At 33.3% G+C, this 26,806-nt stretch overlaps 2 protein-coding genes across 3 annotated transcripts in view; both read left to right on the forward strand.

Annotated features, from left to right (window-relative positions):
* The window catches only part of LOC129225163 (probable chitinase 10), a 36,875-nt gene extending 23,666 nt beyond the window's left edge, over positions 1-13,209 (forward strand). For both annotated transcript variants that reach the window (XM_054859727.1, XM_054859728.1), the window contains 6 exons: positions 249-448; positions 1,989-2,258; positions 3,860-3,963; positions 9,529-9,646; positions 11,305-11,472; positions 12,738-13,209. In XM_054859727.1, the coding sequence (XP_054715702.1) occupies positions 249-448; positions 1,989-2,258; positions 3,860-3,963; positions 9,529-9,646; positions 11,305-11,472; positions 12,738-13,022 (1,145 nt within the window). In that variant the 3' untranslated portion in view covers positions 13,023-13,209. The remainder of the gene's footprint in view (positions 1-248; positions 449-1,988; positions 2,259-3,859; positions 3,964-9,528; positions 9,647-11,304; positions 11,473-12,737) is intronic.
* A 12,705-nt stretch (positions 13,210-25,914) lies between these two features.
* LOC129225164 (probable chitinase 10) overlaps positions 25,915-26,806 on the forward strand; it is a 37,141-nt gene continuing 36,249 nt past the window's right edge. The window contains exon 1 of the mRNA XM_054859729.1: positions 25,915-26,111. Coding sequence (XP_054715704.1) covers positions 25,985-26,111 — 127 coding nt within the window. The 5' untranslated portion in view covers positions 25,915-25,984. The remainder of the gene's footprint in view (positions 26,112-26,806) is intronic.

Here is a 26,806-nt window from a genome sequence, read left to right on the forward strand (position 1 = left end):
TTCGAAAATTTGATGTGGTTCTCTTTCGATTCCAATTTCAAGAACAAAATTATCATAAGATAGACAAATTACGAAATTATCATAACATGGAACCGTAATATGGCCACAAGCCAATTGGCGAGAAAATTCACCATACATTATTTGTAAATATACAGGCGAACCAAAAGACCTTTTAATTTTCTATAACGGGCAAAGCCGTGCTGGTACCACTAGTAAATAAATAAAACAAATAGTGATTTCTTTCGTAGCTGCTTATGAAATCGGAAAGAAGGTGATTTGCTACTTCGACAACGACCCACCTGAAGGCGAGAGCATTTTGCCCGAAGAACTTTCTCCTTATCTTTGCACACACATCCACTACAATAATGCTATGCTGGAGCACTCCGGAGACTCCTACACGATTTCCTCTACCAAAAGGGAGAACGACATTGTCCTTGGATACTACAAGGTAAAATTTTGGACTTTCATGATTGAGGATTCGTGTAAAAAACCATCACAGTTGCGTTAATTTCTGGATATTTGGCTTCAAATTTAACATTTTCATTGATCGTGGATTTCGACTTGCAACAATAAACAAAACTACGGACTATACGGATCATATTCGCTGGCCGTAGCTTAAGCACCACTGTTCTAGATCAAAAAGTCTTTGGAAAAATCAAATAAAAAGAAAAACTGGCGTGGTTATACACAAAGTGTCGCACAAAAATAAACTATTTGTTCAAGGCAAAGACCATTTCACTAATTGGCTCGAACATTACAAAAAAAAAAAAAATAATAATAATAATAATGATAATAAATAAATAAATAAAGAAAAAAAATAAAATGAAAATAAATAAATAAATAAAATTGGGTGTGTCGTAACGGCACAAGATAGAAGTGAAACTTGTGTATTACAGCAAAACATTTTAATTATTTATCTAAATAACATAGACAGTTTATCATTCATTTATTTACAGAAAATTATATACATATGTGTCACTGTGCATCATCTTCGTTCTTAAGAAGAGAAATTATCGTTTTCCTACACATACTAACATTGCTGCACAGCACAATTGGACTGATAGGCAGAGGTGCTCGATCGGCAGAGCGCTAAGCTTCGAATCCATTAGACCCAGGATCGAGTCCCGGCCAAGACCTCTTAGGCATATTCACAACAAAATTGTATATTTAAATGAAGAAAAAGGATTATATACAACGAGAGCGCTAAAAAAATATTTGAAATGCGTTATTTATGGATGCTCCGTTGACAACCAACCTCTTTTCTAACCTACGTAATTACAGAAAAGTGGCTGAAACCGTTGATTTTTTAAAACTTTCAGGGCATTGAATTAGTTAAAACTACATTTCTAAATATGTAATGGGATCGTGTTCTTCGCAGTAACATATTTTATTCATGACTAGAAATTAAAGCTACTTTTAACTTGATCGTTGAATTTCATCCTAACTATTTAGTCAAATGCGGTTATGCCTTTAATCGTCCTTCCTAAGACATTGACTTATTTTTCATTTTCTCTTATAAATATTACTGGGAGACTGACTATTTAAACTGAAACTTTGTGTGGTGCTTCACGTTTTATAGTCCCCTTCAGCACTGTTGGCACTCAGTTCAAAAGTCAAAAATAATAAATTCATGTTAAATGGGGTGAGCTGTAATTGTGATATGCGTCGAGGCTTCCACATTGTGCTTACTTACGTCGAGTTTGGCGAGAGGTTTCTGTTGAAATTTATTTCTCATTGTAAACAAGCAACGAGGCTTGTCGAAAAATTTTGTTTTGCCAACGCTTGATTAGAGCAACCCTCTCTTATTCTCTCATTTTCTACCGGTTTTGAAGTGGACTCGTCCAATGACGAATGCCAGCAATGCTAAGGGGGACAGTACTTTTTTAGAATTGCAGCATATGTTTCTCCGTTATGCTAACTCATTTCTCCAAACATTTGTTATGACTTATTTAAAAAAAAAAAAAGTTTACACTCAATTTTCTCCTTAGAGAGTGGTTGATTTGAAGAAACTGAACCAAAAATTGAAAGTGATGCTGACTCTGGGCGGATGGAAAGACAGCGAATCTGCAAAGTACTCGCAACTCGTCTCCGACGTCAACAAGTGGCCCTCCTTCATCCAGGCTGTGATTCAATACCTGAGGTTGTACAACTTCGATGGTCTGGAGTTCGACTGGGAATTCCCAGTTTGCAGAACCAAAGACTGCAACGGAAGACCACCAGTTGTTGCTCAAAAGGAACGGTTTCAATCATTCTTGGAGGTAAGGTGACACAGTGGAGGCAAAAGGGGATAACATACAGTCAAACGCCACAATAACGACCCCTCAGCGCCCTGGCTTAGGAAATCGCTATAATCGAGGGTTCGCTACATCCGATTTTTGGAAGAAAAGAAAAAGTCCTTACTTTCCAAGATAGTACTTTTACAATGAATGTCTCTATCACACGAATTGTATTAGTGGAAAAATAGCATTAAGTGAAATATTACTCTTAACTTTTGTATTCATCAATTAACAAATTTTTTAGAAATGTATCTTTTCATTTATCCGTAATATGGGAAGGGAAATGTTATTTTTAGTTGTAAGCTTTTATGTACGTTTCGTTGATTTTTTTTCTTAATGTATGTAATGTAAAATGTATCTTTTCATTTATCCGTAATATGGGAAGGGAAATGTTATTTTTGGTTGTAAGCTTTTATGTACGTTTCGTTGATTTTTTTCTTAATGTATGTAATGTAAAATGTATCTTTTCATTTATCCGTAATATGGGAAGGGAAATGTTATTTTTGGTTGTAAGCTTTTATGTACGTTTCGTTGATTTTTTTCTTAATGTATGTAATGTAAAATGTATCTTTTCATTTATCCGTAATATGGGAAGGGAAATGTTATTTTTGGTTGTAAGCTTTTATGTACGTTTCGTTGATTTTTTCTTAATGTATGTAATGTAAAATGTATCTTTTCATTTATCCGTAATATGGGAAGGGAAATGTTATTTTTGGTTGTAAGCTTTTATGTACGTTTCGTTGATTTTTTTCTTAACTATTGCAAACAAATTTACAACTTGTTTATCTGGTTTCTGTCGTAATTCTTTTTTCAAAACACTCAGAGCAGCCTGATAATTACAATTCTGCCAAAAAGTGGCTACAGTAAACTTAGAAAAGAAAATTGCTTGAAGTTGAAAATCGACATTCGCTGCTTTCCAATTTCAGAATAAATTTAACTTATCCGTTTTTTTTCTCGCTTGCCTAATTTATTTAGCTGTAGTCAGTGTGAAGTTCCCAATGCAATATTATCCGAGGAACAACATTTTAGAAATTTTTGGATCGCTATGCCGATTCAACAGCGTTTAGGGTTCGTTACAATCGTTTGAAAATACATTAGAAACATAGGTCTTCAGTCGGAACTAATTAAACGTCGCTACAACCGGGAGCTTGTTATATTCCGGATTCATTACAGCGGGGTTCGACTGTATTTTATTTTAATATTTCAGTTTGAATCTGTGAGAGTTATTCTTTTATTCGCAACTCCAGAGTTCGAATACGCTACCTTGCAGTACTAAAGAAAAAGGTAAAACATTCCATTCCACGCGTTTTCTTTGGGGTAAATTACAGGCTTCAAACAGTTTGTGGTGCAATGTTATTTCAGAAAAATAGAAAAGAAAGCTTCCCACAAACACGGTGAAAAATTACTGTCATTCACTAAGCGTCAAAGCAAGTTATAAGTTACGGTATTTGTTTGTTTTACCTTTTTCATCCGCCATTAGACAGTGGCTGCAGCGCCCTCTATAGTTTATTGGAATTGCGAATTAACGCTCCAGTTGTCAACTCACCATACTGAAATAGTGAAGACCGATTTATTTTTCACAGATGCTGTATTCAAGACTTTCAGATGAAAAACTCCTTCTCTCTGTAAAAGTTTCTGGTGAGAAACCCGTGTTTGAAAACTCTTACAAAATGGAAAAAATAGGAAAGTAAGTTAGCGATTATGGAGCTTTTTTTCTTTTAGTTTTTTTAAAACCATCTTACCGTGAATTACACCCCATGGCTGAGTGACTGAAGTTTGAAGGAGCAACTATAGAGGTGAGGTCTAGGCGGCTAATCTGAACTTATGATCTCGTGTTTAGTATATTGTACTTAGTATATATATTCAAACATGAGGTATTTTGAGAACAAACGAACCTATGTGTGCATCGCATGACTTCCTTTTACTCCAATTCAATGTCATTTCCCCATTATTGGCATTTTTAATGTGATTCAATAGTTTACTCTCTAATTATCACCAACAATGGCCAAATTGAAACCAGATTTAAAAATAAAAAAAACGCCAAATTTGAAATTTGTCGCCAAGTTGGCAAAAAAAACTTGGCAACCAAAATACTGGCGAAATATCGCCAAGTGTCCGCCAAATTATAACACCACTTGAGTTTACATCGAAATTAACAATGATTTCCCCCCAAAAAGGGGGGAAAAGACCCCTTTAGAAGCACCCGAATGCAACCAAAAGGGGAGGTGCACAACTAGACCCCACCAGGAGTCTGTGACCAAATTTCAACTTTCTAGGATATACCGTTCTTGAGTTATGCGACATAGATCCGCACATACGTACACACAAACGTCACGAGAAAACTCGTTGTAATTAACTCTGGAACGGTCAAAATGGATATTTCGCGTGTCTATGCGTTCTTAGACACTTATCCACGTGTGGTCGAGTCGAAAAAAAAAAAAAAACTCAACATTCATTCGGGGGTGAGAAAAATGGAAATTAAGGTCGATTTTTGAGTGAAAATTATTTCGCGAATACAACACTTTCTTTTTTGTAAGAGGAAGCGAAAACAGGTAAGAAAATGAATTTGGATGCGCCACTAATGGCGCCCCTCAGCAAGCATGTTATTAAGAAGCCCTAATCTTAATATATAAAAATCAATATCCTGAGATAACATATATATATACATACATATATATATATATATATCAACGTACAGCCGAAACCGCTGAAGCTTCAGACTTGAAATTTGGCAGGCATGTCCGCATGATTACAAAAGTAACCACTAAGAAAGGATTTTTCGAAATCTCAATTAGTTCGGGAGAAATTAATTAAAACCCCTTAATTTCTGCGAAATTAAAAACCTGTCATTGAAATTCAAATCCCTTATTTTCGAAGGCTTTCCTCCATTCAAATCATTATTCAGTACTTCATCTCAACTTTTGGTCGATAGCGAACTATAAATTTGATATTGTTTTTGTTTCTCGCGTGATTCTTCGAGGCTTTTCTCAAGTCAATTAATAATGTTTCTGTCTTTTGCTTTTATTTTTTCAAAACTAGAAACGAAGTTTTTAAGAACATCATCACGGGCGGACTATCCTTTTGAATTTAGAAGAGTGCAGTTTCCTGTTAAAGTTTGCTTTGCAATAACCATTAATAAGTCACAAGGACAGATATTAAAAGTAGCAGGGATCGATTTAAGAGAAGACTTTTTTTCACACGACCAATGTTATGTAGCTTGCTCCAAAGCCAGTTCATCAAGCAGTTTAATAATTTTAGCACCAGAAAAAAAACTAAAAATGTTGTTTACAAAGAAGTTCTAGCTTAAATACAGGTATAACAATAAAATGTGGATGACCTGTGTTTGCAAAGATGATCAATACTTTAAAAGGATCGTTAATAACAGTTAAAGATCAGTTAAGGACAACTGCATATATATATATAAGAGTCCAGGGGTTTCGGAATCTTCCCAAATTTGAAAAAGTTATAGGTAATAAGTAATTATTATAGGGGATTTTCGAAACTAGATGCACCAAGCACTGTTAACCCTTGCTAATTCCATTACCCGAGCAATGCCGGGTACGAGTATGCTAGTCTAATATATTAACCGTGAAAATTTTCTCACACATCTTACACGTTCAAAAATGTTAGTACTGGGTCATTCCATGCGAAATGAGCAAAATTCGCAAAAAAGTGGTGGCCGCATGGTAACAGATTTTTATGAAATTTGGTATACAGGTTCCTTTTATGCCTATATAAAAATATCTAGAATATTTTTGCTTAAAATTTTTTATTTGAATAGTTACATGCGATTGAAAATTAGTCAAATTGAACAGCATTCTCATAAATGCGAAATGTTGCATTTTTGAAGGCATTATTAACTGTATCTTATTAACTATTTAATGGAGACATAAAAGTTATATGTTGTTGCAATCTATAGAGTAGGGAAATTAATCTGATGTCAGTAAAATTTTCAAAGTTATTATAGTTAACTTTTAACCGAGTTTCAAAAACTGAACATATTTCAATTTTCTCATAATTAAGCATTTTTATTTTTTGATCTCAATCTTTAAGGAATGCATTAGCTTGGCTGAAATTAATACCCAATAATGTGCTAAGTATCATAAAAGAAATACCTTACTTTCAAAGTTGTATTTTAACTCCTTTGTCTTCAAAATCAGTTTTAAATTTAGTGACATTTTATGAAATAATGATTTTCCCCTTCACATAGACACAAAAATTCAAATGAGGGAAAATCAGACAACTTCAAAATTTTACAAGAATATAGAGCTGTGTTTCTACTATTTGCTTGAAGAAACTCGAAATTGGTTTTTGATTTCCAAACGTAAAATAGAATTCAGAAAAACAGCATTTTCTTTGTGTTTTATGGGTCAATCCATACAAGTTCGATGGATGGGTGGGCTCGACCATTTTTAATTTTTTTGAAATTCATATCCCTAAAAGCTGGATATGAAAGATGTTTAAAACCCCTTTTATTTTTTCTCTCAACTGGACCTTTGATTTTTTAGAGGTCATCAAAAGTGATTTTCGTTGTCAAAAATGGTATTCTTAGATCTTTGCATTTTGGCCAAAATCTATTTGAATTACATTTATGACAATTACTTTAACGCTTTGATGTTGTAGTGCATAAATTGAGAGTCTTACATTGTGAGTTACGTAGCTGTAAGTTAATAATTAAAATAACGGTAACAGGTTAAAGTTCAGGGTCAAATGTAAAACTTTTACTCATTTCAAAGGGAGATAACTCGCGTAAGGAACGGAAACACAAAATGAAATACGGCAAAAACTAATCACTGGAACCATGCTAAAAAGAATATGTAACTGTTGCTGTGTGTTTGTGCATTCTTTATAGATTACAGCTCCTCAAAAATCGGAAAAATGAAAAAAATGACATTTTTAGACCCCTGTAAACCAAAAGGGGATGGAATTAAAAATAAAATTTCTTGGCCAATTGAATATTCCATTCAAGTACTATACATGTTATACATATTGTTTTTTGTATGTGGTTTGTAAAAAAGATACAGGTCTTTGAAATTGAACAATTTTGAATATTCCATTCAAGTACTATGCATGTTATATATATATATATATATATATATATATATATATATATATATATATATATATATATATATATATATATATATATATATATATATATATATATATATTGTGTTTGGTTTGTAAAAAAGATACAGGTCTTTGAAATTGAGCAATTTTGCTAGTCAATTCACACACTAAAACAGAACTAAAAAGGGATAACTTCATTGCACCTTCTTAAATTACATATATTGTGCCCTATATAATACATTATACTGAAAAAACATATTGTAATTTTCAAAATAATTATTTTAATTTTATAACTTGGAAATAGCTAACATCGTATTCGAGAACAAATCTAAGAAAGTTCTTCTGCCTTTATATAGGAGTTTAGTAAGACCTCATTTGGAGTATGCTGCTCAGTTTTGGCCGCCTTATCTGAAGAAAGATATTTTTGTATTGGAAAGGGTTCAAAGAAGGGTAACTAAATTAGTAAGGGGACTCTCAGATTTAGATTATGATACCAGACCTAATAGGCTTAACATGTATAGCCTGGAGCAAAGGAGAGTCAGAGGGGACATGATTCAGTTATTTAAATTTATCAAAATGAAAGATAAAAATGGATTAAATTTTTGCGGGGAAAGCAGGACAAGGGGTCATTGTTTTAAGCTATTTAAATCTCAGGCTAACTTGGAAATCAGGAAAAACTACTACTTTAGCAGGGTCGTGGGCACTTGGAATAGCTTACCGGAAGAGGCGGTAATGTGCAAGGGAGTGGATAGCTTTAAGAGGGCCATTGATCTTCATTGGGGACTAATTAATTGACTAGGACCAGCCTAGCTGGGCCCAGAGCCTGTTGCTGGTCGTCACATTTGTATTTGTATTTGTATTTGTATATTTGAACATGAATGAGTAGTTTATACTATATGGAACCTGTATGGATTGACCCTTATGTGAAATTACGAGAATTCAAAACACTAGATAAAAGGCTCAATGCTGCAAAAGCAAGTATATCTAACATTTATTTCGATTTTTAAAAAATGTGCACTTATCAAATACTTCATAAACATGCTTTTGAGAAAATGAAACACGAAAGAAATGGTTAGTTTTGCTAAACTTACAATAAAAAGAACCAACTAATGAAATTTTGCCTAACTTCAAGTTACTCTAGTAACAAAAATACGCTGATACCACTGATTAAAATTTAATAGCATCTAAAAGACACTTCAATATATTACATAAAAAAACTTGAGTAAATTTAGAGCATTCCCCCATCTTCAAAAAAAAAAAAAAAACATCTGAAATAGAGGAAAAAATGAAATTTTCGATTTTTTAAAGTACGATTTCGTCATCAAGAAATTCATAAACAATAACTAAATTAGATCAGATAGTTATTTATAGATAGTTTTTAAATCTGAATCATTTTTACTCTTATATTTTCATTAAAAGAGCTAGAAGAGTGGTTTGAAATCTGAAATAAATTGGCAAAATTTCAATATTTGTTAATATCTCAGATTCAAAAAAAGATCCGAATAAATTTTACTTTGCTTTTTCCCAATAGAGATTTGTTTATAGAATGCGGAAATATTTATTTTTTAAGTGTACGTTTATAACTTATGGAGTTATTGAGTCACAAACTGGCAGCAATGAACTCTGAAAATTTAGGCTTAGCATAAGCATCAACTTCTAATGTCAATAACAAAGCAACAAACAGTTTTTAAACTTCCATACTTTGCATTCCCTCATAGATATGCATGGTTTACCTAAATAAAAATTTTCATTGAAATCTGTGACATGTCAGCCACAGCTGATTTGCTCATTTCGCACCCTACTTCTAAAGCACTTATTTTAATTTTCGCCCAAGGCTTTAATTTTCGCGAGGCCGTTGGAATTGAAAAAAATTTAAGCCTCGTGAAATATTATTATTATTATTTTTTTCAACATCTGGTTTTGTTCTGGTAAAATTCAAATTTCTAGCATTTTGAGAGAACTAAGTGCCATGGACAGCTCCACATTCATTGTGAGCTAAGCCACACTTTTAATTACGTTGCTAAGTAGGAAAAGAATAATAATGCACGACTTATGGGATACTAAAAAAAGAAATCCAATTTCCATTTGTATTTAAACATTTTTTAAAAAGAAATTTAATTGTTACTTGTTTCTTTTAATGGTTTTTTTCAAACATTACATGTTTCATTTCTGTTTACCCTAGTGTCACTGATTACATTGTTGTTATGGCATACCTACCTCCTGGTGAATCGCAATTCGACACTGTTCCACCTTCTGTCCTAAACGCTGGAAAGAACAAAAAACACACAAACGAAGATGCGGTAAGCTTTTTTCACAGTTTTGAAACATTTACTTTTGCAATAAATAAATATCTTTGTGCCCACGTATAACAGGAAACATCCAACGCTGTTTAGCATAAATAAGCAGATTGCGGAATACGTGTGTAGGGTTTCAAAAAACCCCTTTTTCAATGGGGTCGTTTCCAAAATTTTAAAAGTATTTTTTCTGAAAGAACATGCTTAAAAACTTAGGATCTAACCATTTTTTAAATAATTTGTTTAAGTTTAATATTTTTTAAAAAATTACTTAAATCGGTGAGTTTTCATTGCTTACATTTCTGGCCGAGGACATTACAAATGATGAAATGTCATTCTGTGTTGCCATTCACAGAGTAAAATATTTGATTCGCATCTTTACTCACTTGTATTGGCAACGATATGGTTGATAGCAAGCATAGAGCGCAATTTTAATTCGCTTCTTGATGATTATAACGTGGAAACTCTGTACAAAGATGCGCCAATGAGCATTATTTGTGACGTCATCAAGACCACGCCTTGTTTGAAAAATCGGAGAGTTTGAAAAATCAATTAAAAAATAACTGTTGGGAAAATAAAATATTTTCTGGGTTCATGTTATTATTATTATTTGCTTATTCTATCAATTTCAGTGACTAAAAGTACTACTTTTGATTGAATTAAACAACCCCTTCAAAGATGTGAGTTTCTAAATGTAAAGACATCCAGTAAGAGCTACTTATGAAACTCAAAAATATTACTATTGCTCAGAGTCAGCGGGCAAGCTCCAGTAGAGCTTACTAGATGTCTTTACATCTAGAAGCTGACATCTTTGAATTGAAAAAGGGGTTTCTTGAAACCCCGAAACACGTGTATTCTGTAATCTGCTTATTTGCGTTAAACATCGTTCGATATTTCCTGCTATTTACTTTTGCACTTCTTAATCCTGGATATAAGTGCAATTCTAACAATTATAATTTCAAAATAATCCCGTTAATATTTTCTTCAATGCCATGTACTTATTTATTCGCTGGCGCTAATTTATTCAAGCACTCGGAATAAATAAGAACTGGTTAATAAGTATTGCTTCCAGATCTGGCCAGTTCAGAATATATTACTCAGCATGAGAACTTATGAGATGAATCCCTGGTTTAATCTACAATAGGCAGAAACATCGATAATCAGAGAAATCTGTTGACAATCAAAGGAATTTATATATTCGGTGGTTCAAACTGTGAATATATTAGGTATATCTAGCAACAAAGACATTTTGTTGTTTTATGATAAAATTTGTATTACTCTTCCAATTCATTTCGGAGGAATGAAATAAACGAAAACTAAATTTCGTAACCATGATGAAATCTATTAAAATTTTTTTTTTAATTTTTTTTAAAGAATAGATGGAAAACGATTAAGAAAGAAGAGATACGTATAATTGTTATTTTTGAGTTTGAATGGTTAACTTTTTGCCCTTAAAAAATACCAAAACACCATGTAGGGGCGTTAAAATTATCTTTGGTTGTAAGATTTGCTAAATCTGCGATAAATTAGGAGAAATCTACTTCTGCAAGAAACGGTTGTGAATTTTTCGAACTGAGAAGATTATATAAGGCGAGTAGCTAGTAATTATATGAAATAAATCTTATTAGAAACTACATTTTAATATCTGTTTTCTTTCTTTTCAGTCGACAATAATGGCTCTTTGGAAACACAAAGTACAAAACTCGAGCAAACTTATTCTTGGTGTACGTGGAAATGCCCGCGCCTACCAACTGAGTGACACCAAGAAAACAGACGTTTACTCGCCAATCCCAGCTCATGGAATAGCACCACAGGACCTATCCTATCGTACAGTAAGTTACAAACAGGGAATTTTCATTTTTATCTATCATGGGTGCTTTTTTGCCAGAAATAGAACATTGACTTGGTTAACAGGAAATATCCAACGTTGTTTAGCACAAATTAACAGATTTACAGAATACACGTGTTTCGAGGTTTCAAGGAACCCCTAAGCTCACACCTTTGAATTGAAAAAGGGGTTCCTTGAAACCTCGAAACACGTGTATTCTGAAATCTGTTTAGTTGTGCTAAACAACGTTGGATATTTCCTGTTATTCCTCGGCACAAAGGTATTCATTTATTGCCTAATTGACTTGGTTATTTTGTTGATTTGAGACTCACACACAGATAACTTTACGGTGTAAAATTCCAATTTCAAAATGGTTGCATATAAAGGAGAAAGTCTTAAAAACTTTCTCGCCGCACTTGAAATTTCAAATCGAAACAAATGCGAGGGGTTTATTAAAGTAACTTTAACTGCAAAAAGTTATTGCTTTGAGGTTGTTGAAACATTTATTAATAAAAAAAATCACATGGTGTTAAGTTAAGAGAGTGTAATGGCCATCAAAAGAAAGAATCGTCACTACCCCATTTAAGAGGATTACACGACTTAACAGAAATACGACATGGTCGCTGTTGCATTGATTCACTGCTGCGTGACACGTTGAGGCAAGTTTGATAAGATTTGGTTTCGGAATATTCATGTCTACTGGACCACCAAAGGTTCGTCTATTAACACCTGTGGTGTTAACTTACATTCATTCTCAGATAAAATAAACTTTGTTGTTATTCTCCGTTACAGTTTATTATACTACTTTCAATCTTTGAGAGAGTTCCGTTGTACCCCGCAGGAGCTATTCAGTTAAAAAAGAAATTACACGTAAAGTTGAAAAGTAAACATATCACTTGCATTTAAAACCCATCCTTTGCTATTTCTCTGCATATAAGTTTCAATACGGCACCATCATAAATTTTCTATTTTGTTTGTCTCTCTGCGGCCAAGCTTTACTATTCTTTCTCTAAAGCTTGACCGCGGAGAGATGGTGGCGCGGAAACATCATTTGTGTCATCTGTAATAGGTTTTTTGTTATTATGCTGTAATACGAGTAGATAGGATCAGCGAAAACGTGCCTCTCACTACTCGGTGCTTTCTGGCAGATTGTACCAATTACAAATGATACAAAGGATAATTCCGCTTCAAGGTCATCCAACATATCTCCCTGGTAAAGCTTTACACTAGATAACTGGTTGTATTCAATGATTTTTTTTTCTTTTCTAGGTTTGCTCCCACCTGAAATCTCATGATTGGAAGAAAGGAAGCAGTCCTCAAGTAGCTGACTTCATCTATCAAGATGTTACATGGATCGGTTACCAGAGCCCAGAGAACATGCGCAAATTTGCAGAGCACGTAATGAGGCATTCTTACGGAGGTGTGGCACTCATTAGTAACTTAGCAGATGACTTCAAAGGTAGCTGCTGTCACGTCAAGAACCCCTTGCTCAAGGGCTTAACAGTTGGTTTCAGCAGGAGAGGAATGACACCTAGTGAGTTCGGTTGCCCTTGAGAACTTTAAAAAATCATAATTGCTTTGCTTATACATTAACAAATTTACCGAATGTTTTCTGAATGTAAAATATCATTTACGAAAAGTACATATATATTTCTGCTTTAGCTGTTTGTCATATTTGTAATTTTATACATGTAGAAATATTATGAAATGTGTCTTCTCAATAAATATTTATTTGCTTAAATGTGACTTTTATATTTCACCGAAATTTAATTTTTTTACATGAATCATGTAATTAGCATTGCTCCAACCTACAATTATGTTCTTTCATTCAATGCGCAAATGTGGGGAAACCATACTTCAGGAAGGTAGCTTCCAATTAAGGGCGGATCATAGTTTTGTAATCGCTCCTTTCAGAAATGAGAAGCTGTATAACGCTCATAGAGTTGCCTGTTAGGAGTTTTCATGATATTCTTTCATTCAATGGCGCGAATGCGGGGCAACCATGCTTCAGGAAGGTAGCTTCCAATTAAGGGCTTATAATAGCTCTGAAATCGCTCCTTTTAGAAATGAGAAGTTGTACAACGCTCGTGGAGTTTCCATAATATTCTTTCATTCAATGCGCAAATCATGACGGTAGCTTCCCATCGAGGTCTTACCGTCCTGATTTGCGCATTGAATTGTAATTGCTCCTTTCAGAAATGAGAAATTGTATGACGCTCATGGAGTTGCCAGACAGAAGTCTATTCTTTCATTAAATGCACAAATTAATGTTGAGCAAGTCACTTTTGGAACCTTTCAGCAACGTTCCTGATTCCAACGCTCTGGTTTCTGCCTTTAGAATGCAAAAGTTGAGGTAGCTATCGTTACACGTAGTCATAATTTTGCTTGATAGAAATCTTCCTGCTAGTTAGTACTAAAGTGACCCAGTTGCCCTTAGATTTCTTATCGGGACGTATACTTTCCATCAATATCTGATTCTAGAACTGTAGTTACTAGTTTGAAAAATAAAAAGTCAAGGTAGTAATTGGGATACGCTGTCTGATTGAAGCTTTACTATTTTTTTCCCCTTTAATTTATAATATAGAGCAACAAATATATGTAATAAATAATTACCAAATATATAAAGTTACCAAACATAGGGCAACTACCCTTGGAAGCCTTCAACATGGTAGCCTTCCTTCAGGTTGGTTAGTACGGAAATGAAAATCCATTGCGGTATAGGTCGTTGACGCTTTTGAGCCCTAACACAAAAGTCAAACAAAATAACAGTTATTTCAGTATTCGTTGGATTTAGTTTAGAAATATTCCTCACTGTAAACGAATTATGTTTAGTTTTAACTTAGATGGGAAACAAACAGAAGTTAAAAACTAAATTATTTAAAAATTCGTTTCAAATTAAATCATTGAAAAAAATTAAAGAATAGAGCAACAGAAATAAATTGGAAAAAACATGTTGTAAAACAAATTAGATGCGAGAAAAAAAAACCGTACAGTACAGAAACAGTACAAAATTCATTCTTCCAAACTTTTAGAGGTTTTTCTTTAGTAAATTCCAACAGTTTTATGCTCCCGGTTCATAAAGGATACATTACTTAATGAAAACAAATCTGGGTTGGAATGGTTTTAATCAACGTGGTTTCAATCAGTGGTTTTAAATGATTACAACTGGTTCGTTGTAAATGCTTCAAGTGGTTTAAAACCCCTTAGGTGGTTTTTTAATTACTTTTTCAATTAAAAACAGAAGTTCCGCCCAAAAATAAACAAGCTTACTTTCCCGTATACCAACATCAACTTTAAACTATGTGATCCAATGTTCCATTAATTAGCTAAGACTGAATTTTATCTTTTTATCATTTTAAGCTGATTTCTGGAAACGAAATATGCCTCTCTCATTTGGTGAAATAGAAACGTAAAATAAATAAATAAACAAGGTAGCACCTTTCAAACAATGCAGCCAATAAATTGTTTTCCCATAAAAAAATTGCGTAACATCTTTCAAAAAGAAAAAAAAATTACAAATATAAAGCTCATCAAAATAGGTTCATTTTATCAAACAGTTAAGTAAAAAATCACTTGTTAAGCTCTTTCTTCCGGGTAAAAATGACGAGCCTCAGATTTAATTTTCCCCTTAGCCAAAAATTAAAAAACATAGTAATACATATTCTAAAAGAAAATAATTATTAAATAAAAACAAAAAACTCGACTACGTAATAAAAAGCACACTTTCACACTTTTTAGTTAATTTTCATTTTTTCATTGACTTAGTTATCATGATTGCAAGACGGTAAATTTCGCAATCTTGTCATTTCATTGACAGAGTTTATTATCGTGAGGATTATTAAGTAACTTGCGGTGGCTTAAACTACGGATTATTGGTACCTCTAGGGACCTAACTCGGCTTAAAGCTACATATGCTTGACCTTTAGCAAAACTGCCGGAGCTTAAGTCAACCACATAATACAGTTCATAAACTGTCTGTATAACTCATGATGACGCGAGCTCGGAAACGTCCGTCAGTCAAATCCTTCTCGCAAAACTAAAAAAGCTCGTCAAGAAAGTACACGTCGCAAAACTCAATCTCCTAAATCACAAACAAATGCAACATGTTAGAGATGAAAATCGAATTAGTAGACTTAGTAAACAAAAATTCAGGCAGGAGAAAACGCTACCTGCATTTGACGCACGTCGTATCCTGAACTGACAATATGGCGACTGGTTGGTGATATGGTGAATTTTGATTGCTGTCATGTGCTTAGTTTCACTCCCAAGGTTAAGAAAAATCGATTAACGTAAGAATTATCAAAATTGGCCAAGCTGTTTAGCCTCTACAACGCCAAATAGGGACAAACATGCAAACACATTACCCTCCTTTGCTTCGCGTACGTGCAGTCGAGTAAAAAAAAAGAATAGTTTGCACAGCTTTTTCTGTAAAAATATAAAGAATCCGTATTTCCCGTTGACAAAAATAGAATAAATTGATACTTTCGATGGAAAATAAAAAATTATATCAACAATCAGAGTCGAAGCACCACCTCCTACATAGACCCTCCGTGTCTGTATTTCTGCCAAGGCTGCGGAGTCCAACTGATTTTGGGGTACAGCAGTTGAAGTCGGAGTCTATGATCCTAAAATTCTAGGAGTCGGGGGTCGGTAGTTGGTTATTTTCTCTTAGACTCTGCAGCACTAGTAAAAACACCCCTTGTGCTTAGAGCTCTTTTTATTTTGATTCAGTCATATTTATCTCTAACTTGCGTCAAAGTTAAGCCTGCGAGAAATATAATATTTCAATTTCTATTCATAACTTTTTTTTTCTATTTCATAAAACCAAAAATTCAGAATGTATTTTGAATCTGCACATTTTTTTCAGTTTTCTGGTGACAAAATAATAATAATAATAATAATATTTCGTGTTGCACAGTTTTTCTGAAATATTTTGAACTGTACAAAAAATTCCCTTAAAATAGCTAAATCCAAAAAAACAAAAATCTATAGATGTTTTTCATAAAAAGTTTTTTTCAGTAAAGTTCGTTTGATGCAAATCCGTCTTTATAATTTCTGGATCTATTTTTTCCTTTAGTTTCCCCGTAGGCGCTTATATTAAAAATTTTTAAACTGTTCAAAACTGAACGAAAAATTGTTCAAATCATAAAGTTAAATGTAGAGATGAGGCCTACTCGCCGAGATCTTTCAAACAAAAACAAAGTTTGATCGAATTCGTCTTTTACATAAAAGTTTTTTTTTTTGGGGGGGGGGAGAGTTGGGGCAGATAAACAGACCTACATATCGACAAACACACATTTTCCTTACATCAAAACCCTACCTTCTAATATTTACTTTTTCGACACTCATTTAAATATTATAATTATTCTTGACTTCTTTGCAATTTTTTTCAGGATGCATTAAGCCTTCTTTCATTGTTTTTGAGCAATCTCAAATTGCTTACTATCCTCACTTGACCGAAGTTGAAGTTGATCTGATTTTTCTGATTACCATGACAATAAAAGTATGAGACCAGCTAGTTATTTTAATATTTATTAGGAAGAAAAATTTACACCGCTAGTTTACAAATCGTTTCCGTTTATTAAATTACGTTTTTTCAGGAAAAACATCTACCTAGATGAATTTGAAAAGTAAAACTTCATCTTAATACAAAATTTCGAGGTTACTAATCCCTATCATTGAAGATTGATAAGAAACAAAAATACCATAAAAGTATACACTATAAATTTGATCTTTATGATGAGTATATGGGTGCAAATTTGCCATAGTAAACAGATCTTTATTACCGCATCCTAATGACCTTTTTTTTATGCATACACCTCGTATTACCTAATCTACAAAATCGCCAGTTATAATATGATGGGCGCGAATCTCTTCTCAATTTCCAGTCCAGTCCATTTGTAGAAACAAGAAAGTCCTATCGCAATCCGCGATTGCGGAAAACATAATTTGAATTCAATACGTCAAAATTCAAATTAATTCTCTTTTCTCTTCTATGTTTTACTTTTACAGGAAAGTTGGCTAAAAGAAGGGGATTAAGGGATTTGAACCGTTCAAAATGGAACGGAAAATCGTTCAAATCAAAAAGATATTTTCTATAAATATTCTTCATTAAAAGCTGTTTCCTACAAAGTTTCTTTGAAGCAAATTCGCCTCTAAATTTGGGATTTATATCTGCCTTGACTATATTTTCTCCGTAGGCGCTAATGTTAAGTGTTTTTTTTTTTTTTTTTTTTTTTTTTTTGAACTGTTCAAAATGAAACGAGAAATCGTTTGAATCACAAAATGAAATATGGGAATGAGGTGTCGTTACCGAGATCGAACAAAAAAAAAGGGTGTTCAAATCGTACTACTCACTAAAAGTTATTAGGTGGAGAGGCAGATAGACATACAGACCGGCAGAAACATTTTCCCCACCTCAATATCTTACTTTCCAATTTTTTATTTTTCGATATTTATTTAATATATATTTTTTATTTTTGAGTTTTTAAAGTTTTTAGCGATATTTTTAAGCGGCATTAAGCCTTCTTCCATACATTTTCCTTCTTTCTCTAACTTTTACTGGGGAAGTAAACTAAAAAAGGAATAGCTAGAAATCGGTTTTACAGGACAAGTCGCAACATAAAATCAAAAACGACTTGGTTGTTTTGTTTTAAAATTCATAAGTTTCTCCAGCTGTTTTTTTACCCTTTAGCCTCAAATGTAACTGGCTCGTGGGGTTCATAGTGACAACCATTGAGCTCTCTGTTTCTCCTAACTTTAATTTTTGTGAAGCAAACGGTCTTAAGTCGAATGAAATGCCCCTCTATGTCCAAAAATAATTTCGCTACATATGGATTTTTTTTAACATGTAGAAACAGTTTTTCTATGAAATGAACTTTAAGATTATGTAAGCAGCAGGAATTTATTTTTCCCTTTTTAGCTTTATTCTTCATTTATCTACAAAAAATAATTAAAATCATTTTCTAAAAAAACATTAAAAAAAAAAAATAATCTAGTCACATTGACGCCCTTCTCGCTGTTACGCCCCCAGCGAGAGCTAATCTCTCTAGCCCCTAGGTACGCCCCTCCTCTTGAATAGAAAAAAATTCTAAAACTTTGTTAAAAATCATGTAAACACACCATAACCCAACCAAAAAATAATATTACTGAGAAAAAGTACTTTAAAGTTTTGCTTTATTATAAGACGTAAAATCACTCTAGTCCAGGCTAGTGTCCGTTGAAATGTCATGAAACCTCCTTTTTGTATATATATAAGATTTTTGGTGTTTTGTATAAGAATTCGACTTGCTGATTTCAAATCCGATGAGTGCCAGACGCTAAACCTTGAGCATTTTTACCAAAATGGTAAAATTCAAGATGTCAGTCATAAAAATTGTAAGATTCGATTTCTAGGAATGAAGAGTCTTTTTAAAATATAAAGAGCAATAAAATAGAATGTTTTACCAAAGATAATCATTACAATGATATATGCAAAGCATAGAAGTTTTGTTTTAGCGTAACAATAAACTCTAAAGGAGGAAAAAGACTTAAAACATATCAGAAAACTAAAGTAATACCTATATGTGCTATGGTCATGGTTCATCGGGTATTATTGGGAAAACACTAAATGAAACAACAACTGCTACTTTGGCATTATTACTAGGAATATTTAGTAGATAGAAAAACAATTTGGAATCGAAGAACGGTGAGGTACAAAATGCAGTCATTTTTCATGCCAAAGAGCGTCACACCCACATTGCTCCAGACACGAATGGCAGACAACTAATTCATGAAAAAATTTCCTCTTACATTGATACATTAAATAACTCTGGTCACCCAGGGATGGGAGTGGTTATCATTTACTCTGGTGTAATTATCAATAATACAAATTTAAATGTAGAAGACTGAAAATTGACAAGTCACAGTGGCATGCATATGAGAAACAGCAGTCTCAAAAATTCCACTAGACATTAAGAAAGGAGGTTAAAACAATAGCTATACTTACCAAAAAGAAGAGGAAAGTCAGTGATTAACATTATACGCTGAATACAAGATTTATATATGCTAAAATAATTCATTTAATGGCACCATCGAGAGAACAGTCTCCTTGCAGAAATGATTTAGTAATGAACTGGTTCCTCATCCTGCTGCTTAATGTGATGATGATGGAAATATAAGAGATTTAAATAAATCTGCATTGAAGTCAAAACTGAAAGTAGATTACAGGTAGGATGTAGGAGTCCCCTAGAAGCTATCCTTCTGGACGCAGAAGCAGTATCTTGGCCCGCAACGCTAGCAATGGTGGATTATTGTATTAATGCTGTAGAAAACCCTATTAAGCACCGCAGACAAAATATTTCAAGGCCCACTTTGTGTTTGACAAATACAATAACTTTAGCACCAAGTCACAATGTCGAGAAGAATGTTTCTGTCGTGATTTTCAACTTAACAAAGAATCATCACTTGCAAAAAGAGACATCAGATTGAAAGTAATTAAGACGAAAGTAATTAAGTTTGGTTGTGAGGAGACTGAATTTAATGAATAATCCTCTACGTCGAAGTGTAATTGTTAATTTTCTCCACAACACCCCACCTCTTAGCTTTTAGCCTTAGGTTAGTATAAGTTATTGGTACCGATCTTTTTACCATTAAAATTGGTGTAGGACTCCTGTTTTCATGAAAAGGCTGATGTGATTATATCAAACCACATAATTACATAATTTGTGGTTATTATGTAATTATGCGAACATTGCAAATAAAAGAACCGCGAATAAGCAAACGGAAAGTCACATGTAAGAGTCATTTTTGATGACACAGGGTCTTTGCAGCTTAGTTCATCACTTTTATATAAGAACGGGAGCTCACCGGAAAAAAAAAAATCTTGCCAAATCTCCTAACAGCGCATGCTTTCACTGACTGTAATGAACTGCTAATTTTTCCCAGCCATAATCAAAAGCATTGAGAGCCAGTGGAGGGTGAACCAGCTGATTTCTATAAAATTTTTTTGGTAGTGTTCAAGTAGGCAGGGTGGATAAAAACCAGCTTCAGAAGAAGGCAAGTCGCTAAGTTTTGAACTCCAAAAATGTCTCTTACCGCTCAGATCTCCCCTTGAAAAATAATTTACCACAAATTTTTTAGAGGCAGTCTATCCTGCTTGTAGCCACATATATACCTGAAATAAATTTCGATCCCGAATGTATCACAGAATCTATTGCCACCATTGGAACACCTAGATGAATTATGATCATGACATTTGTCAGTTCTAAGAGAAATGCTCAACTTAAACATCTGCAGGTACGCTACTGGATACAGAGTATACGAAAATTCTCTATGCCATGTACAGAATTTAGCTTTTGTTATGGATTTGACTGCAAGGATCTTTCAAAACCATTAAAGGACAATAGTGATAACGATAATGATAGCAACAATTAAAAAATTACTTTTAAGAAAGAGGAAAACACAATTTGTGCAAAGTCATCTGAATATATCATTTTTCTTTTGCAAACTATTCTTCGTTTCAGCAACAAATTGTTCTATTAGAGTCTGTATGTGGACGGAGTGATTTTATTCCCCGTATCCCTTTTATAAATATTTCTTTCTAATAACAGTAAAGCCTCATTCATCCAGATTTATGACCCAGGTTGTCCGAATTAATAAAAGTAAGAAGCAAACAAAATAACCTATAAATTGATCAAAGGATCCTAAACTACAGTATGCAGTAAAAATTCTCAAGAGCACGCCAGCTTGCTGCTATTGACGCCGTTCGACGACACCGGCATGGCAGTAACTTCTATTGCCGTGCCTCGAGCAAAACACAGGCCTAAAAAAAATATTAGCGCGCCGATTCGTCTTTTATTTATACAATCTTTATATCTAAATGGCTGTCTGGATAAAGGGAAGTCTGGTTTAAAAAGGTTCGGAGGAATCGGGGTTTACTACATATTTTATCCTGGCTAAAAATTACTATGATTTTTAATTTTTAATATATTTCATCGCACCTGTGTTTCCTATTTTTGCTTTTTACCTTTTATAGCCGCGATCTTGAATTTTGCCATTTCGACAAAAATGCTCAAGGTTTAGCGTCTGGCACTCAACAGATTTGGAGTTAGCAGGTCGAAATATTATAGAAACAGTCATATGTTCGAAAAAAAGGTATAAAGCCTTCTAGCCTGGACTACTCCTAACTTTTACATAATCGGACTAACGCTATGAAACGTTTTTGCTCTGTGTTTTGAGACAAGAGTCAAGTTTTACAGAAAATCAGTAAAATCATTTGAATTTTGACGTATTGAGTTCAATTATGTTTTACGCAATCACGAATTGCGATAGGACCCTACTGGCTAGGTTTCTTGTTTCTACGAATGAAATGTAATGGAAATAGAAAAGAGATTTACGCCTGTCAAATTGTGACTGTTTATTTTACTTTAGAATAGGTAATACGAGGTATATCCGCGAAAAAAGAAATGGTGATTAAGATGCAGTAATAAGGGTTTTGTGGCCGATATATCCACCAGTACATTTATTACAGGTCTTCAAGGAAGCAAGTTCCACCCCCATGGACCCCCCTCGAACTCCCCAATTAACTTATTTAATTTTCATTGCAGGAAAAAAGTGTTTTCTCATTTTTAGCCGAGACCGACAGGGGATCGGCGAGAAACACTTATACGACAGTATTTAACATTCCTTTATTTTTCAGCAATTGATCTATTTCTTCCATTTCAGATAGGACACTCCGGAAATCGGGACATATCAGTATCTGTTCCCCATATGGAAGGAGTGTCCTAGTGTATGTTTCTGCCGTAGTATTTAAAATGCAGTAGTTCATAAATGTATTAGTGCATATTTATATCTAACCCCCTTCCCTTACAGGGAGCCATGTCACGCCAGAGAGGTACGGGGAGATATCCCGTATCTCATGGTGAGCAAGGTTCGCACATTAAGGGGTAAACTCCCAGCTGGGTTGACGCCCAGCACGGGGACCTTCCCCGGCGCAATAAGCACCAAGACCTGTCCGTGGCCCAGACGACTATCGACCGTCGCACCCAGCCGTGCGGGGGGCCCGCTACGCGGACCCCCCGGACGGTGGAACCTAAGGCTTACAGCTAAGTAGTGGGGTGTGTGAGGAGAAAAGTACATTTATTATAAAGATTATTTACATCGTATAACGTTGCCTATTTTTATTTCTTATCAATTTTAAAAGATGGGAGTTAGTAATCTGGAAATTTTGTATTGAGATGAAGTTTTGCTGTTGAAGTTCATCTATATAGGTGTTTTATTTTTCCTGAAAAGAATGTAATTTTACGCAAAAAAACCCGTTTAATTACTTTTATTATATTTGGCCTGATTGTCATGGAGTAATCTGAGGCTTGATTTTGCTTTTATCTCAACATCTAGATCACTAAGAAACTTCGGGATCTCACTAAATGATTTGCTTAATCCTAAGCTACAATTTAACACTGAAAAATTAAAATTCTAAAATAAAATTATTATTTCGTTTAGGATGCAAAACAGCAAATTTCATGTAATTTCCCCATTAAATGTTTAAATATTAAACCCATTGTTACAAATTTTGTTGCCTTGCAACAGTAATGTTAATAGCAATCATAATGAAAATTTTGAATCAAGGCTTCTCTGAAGCAAGCATGAAATGTATTCAATATCATTGCTTTCTTAGGATTTTTATCTTCATCTATGCCCATAATCGATAACGATGACGATGCTAAGGAAGCAGTCATATTAAGATCTTCATCGCGAGTAACTTGTATGCTGTGAAACATAAAATAGTTTAGGAAACCTTTTCAAAATATAAATGTCTCTAATAATTTAGCACACAAATATATCTTAGAGAGGAACAAGGATAAATTTTTAGACCCAATTGCTTAAAGTTTTAGACACGTACGTAGAATTCGTTTTCTTTTAGTATGCAGCATTTATATGAAAACTTACGGTGACGTTTCGTGATGGTAACATTTTTCTACTTCCGAAATACATTTGCACTAAACAGAATAAAATAATGGAATTAAAAAAAGAAAATACTAAGCAATTTTCATAATGCACTCAAAAGGATAAAACAACTTTTCTCCGTCAGAAAGTACAGTTTCAGTATTCCTGCAGTTTTCAATTATTCCAAGAAAATGACACCACAAACGAAAAAAAGTGCGGCTCAAATCATTTCAAACCAAACTTTCCCAGAAAAATATTGCATGTTTCAACACTCCAATTTATGAAATCCAGATAATGATAAGAAATTCTCTACATGAGCCACACTTTTCTTCGTTTGCGGAGTCATTTTCTTGGAATAATTGAAAACTACAGGAATACACTGAAATTGTCATTTTTGACCGAAAAAAGTTATTTTATCCTTTTGAGTGCATTATGAAAAGTGATTAGATTTTTTTTAAAATTCTGTTATTAATGTAAAGTCTACTAGAGATAAGCTCTGTAAAAATATGAATAAAATCGACCCGCAGAAGATTTGTAGCTATTTTGCTCTCTAAATAAATATTAAAAACAACCGTTGTCATGCTAATCTGAAAAATCAGAGCAACATCAACTTTGCTCAAGTGAGGATAATAAAAAATTCCTGAATGTTCAATAAACAGTTAAAATTTGATAATTTGATCAATTTCTATTAACTTCAACCTAAAAATTTCCCAAGTTTGTTATTGCAGGAACTATCGTGAAAGAAGTCGCAGTGCACCGATCAGCATGAATCCAGGAAGAGTACTTTCAACTGCAGGAAATTTGTGCGCTAAAATGAATTCTCGGCTTGGTAAAAATTCAACACATGCTTCTTACCCTTTTTTTTATTATCACTTGTTTTCTTTCATTTTATATTTGTTCAGAATAATTTTCATGATAAAAGCCCTTTTTGCATGAAATTTTAAAATATGGCAACGAAATGAGTTTAATACAAACTTGCTTGTCCCGATTAACTAAGACCAAAGGCAATCCACGTTTTTAATCCTTTTTTGAGAAATTTCTAATGCAGGTATCAATATCGTTATTCTGGTACCACATTTAAAAAAAATACTGGTATTGCATTTTGGGTCCGGTATTGCAATCACTAAGTACATTGTTGAACCCACACCATTTTGACTGAATTGATATAATATCTAGTGAGCAAACGCAGTGATCCTAGTGAAACTATTTGCACATCCCGGGAGTTTGTGACTGAAAATGAGTACTGATAGGAGCTGCTTAGGGTTTTTTTCCCTGAGCAATCACGAATTGCTTATTATCCTCACTTGACCAAAGTTGATGTTGCTCTGATTTTTCAGATTACCAAAAGACAGCGGTTGTTTTTAATATTTCTTTAGAGAGCGAAATTTTCTGGTAAATAGTCTATGGTTTGATTTTATTCATGTTTTATTTAGCAGACTTTACATTTAAAAAGCAACTTTTTTCTTTTTTTGGTTTAGAATTACGTTATTTCTCCAAAACACCTGTATAGATGAACTTAAACAGCAAAACTTTATCTCAATACCAAATTTCCAGATTAGTAACTCCCATCATTGAAGATGGATCTTTACTAATAATAAAGCTGAAAATCTCTCTGTCTGGATGTCTGGAGGATGTCTGGATGTCTGTAGGATGTTTGGATCTCTGTGACGCGCATATCGCCCAGACCGTTCGACCGATTTTCATTAAATTTGGCACAAAGTTAGTTTGTAGCATGGGGGTGTAAACATCGAAGCGATTTTTCGAGAATTCGATTTTGTTCTTTTTCTATTTCAATTTCAAGAACATTTTCCGGAGCAAAATTATCATAAGATGGACGAGTAAATTACGAAATTATCATGACGTGGAATGGTAGAGTGAATGAACATAGCCAATTGGTGAGAAATTCGTCATCCATTATTTGTAAATATACAGGCGAACCGAATGACCTTTTAATTTTTAACTACGAGCAAAGCCGTGCGGATATTACTAGTAAGAAATAAAATTACAAACGTTATACGCTATAAATAATCTTCATAATAAGTGTACTGGTGGATATCAGACATAAAATCGTTATTTCCGCTTCCTAATCACCATTTCTTTTTCTATGGATATGCCTTGGATATCATATTCCAGAAAATCACCAGTCATAATATGACACGGTGAGCAAATTTTTTAGTCATTTCCATTCTATTCCGTTTGTTGAAACAAGATACCCGAAGATTAGTGTCCTATCGCCGTTCGTGATTGCGAAAAACATAATTTGAATTCAAGACGTCAAAATTAAAATTAATGTTGCATGTTTTTTTTTTCTTATTTAAGGTGAAGTTTGGTCAATAGAATGTCGAACACATTAATAAAAAACAAACGACTTTCGAAAAAATAAATTGTGTAAGATAGTATATTTCGAAAACATTCTTACGAAGCAAAAATTCCGCTTTTTAGAATTTTGTTACACTTCTCAGACATCAAAGCAAAGAAAAGCAGATTTCGAGATAGTAAATCAAAAGATGATGATTCGCAAGGAGAAATGTCCGAAAGTCTTCATTGTTTCAATCGACTCCAACTATTACTGATAGAATGTACACACAGTTATGTTAACATTTTTCAAAATGAGATACATTTTAATTTTTGTTGCTTTTACTTCTGGAATTTCATTTACTCAAGGATTTTCATTTGGAGATATTAAGAGCTTTTTATCTACGCTGCTTGGACTAAATGGTAAGATTATTAAGTAAACTTGCTTTGAAATATTTGCTGAGCTTATGAAATAAACCACATTAAGTAGAAGTAGGGGAATGTGGAGAAAAGGGAAATAGTTAAGATAACTTACCTTATTCAAAATGAACAAATTGGAAATTTGTTCTGAACATTACAGTTAAAAGAGAAAAAACAATGAATTTTATAATAAAACATGCATGTAAAATAAAACTTGCTTAAATTTTACATGTTGCAGTAAATTTGTACTTTCAAAAAAAAAAAAAAAAAGAAGAAAGATGAAAAATTTTCATTTTTTTTTTTTGATCAAATGAATGAGAAAATAAAAAAATGAATGAATAAATAGATAATGAAACAGTATAAAAAATAAATTAATGAATGAGTAAAATAACGTACGAAAAAAATATATGAGAAAAAAAAAGTAAATGTATGAGAAAATAAGTAAATTCATTCAGAATAAACAAGTTAATTATTAAAGGCAGGAATGCAAGTGAATTAATTAATAAATAAATACTTATGTGTTTTGATAATTGATTGAATAAGTAAATGAAAATGAACTATTTCACTTTGCCTCACGTGCGCTGTCTGACTGTAAAAATATTTTAAACAAAAATAAGCTAAATCTTAATATATAAAAATGGAGTTTGGTAAATTTGTTCCCTAAGATCTCAGAAACTACCCGGCAGATTTGACTGAAA

The sequence above is a fragment of the Uloborus diversus genome, chromosome 6 (assembly GCF_026930045.1).
Source record: "Uloborus diversus isolate 005 chromosome 6, Udiv.v.3.1, whole genome shotgun sequence".
Taxonomy (NCBI): Eukaryota; Metazoa; Arthropoda; class Arachnida; order Araneae; family Uloboridae; genus Uloborus; species Uloborus diversus.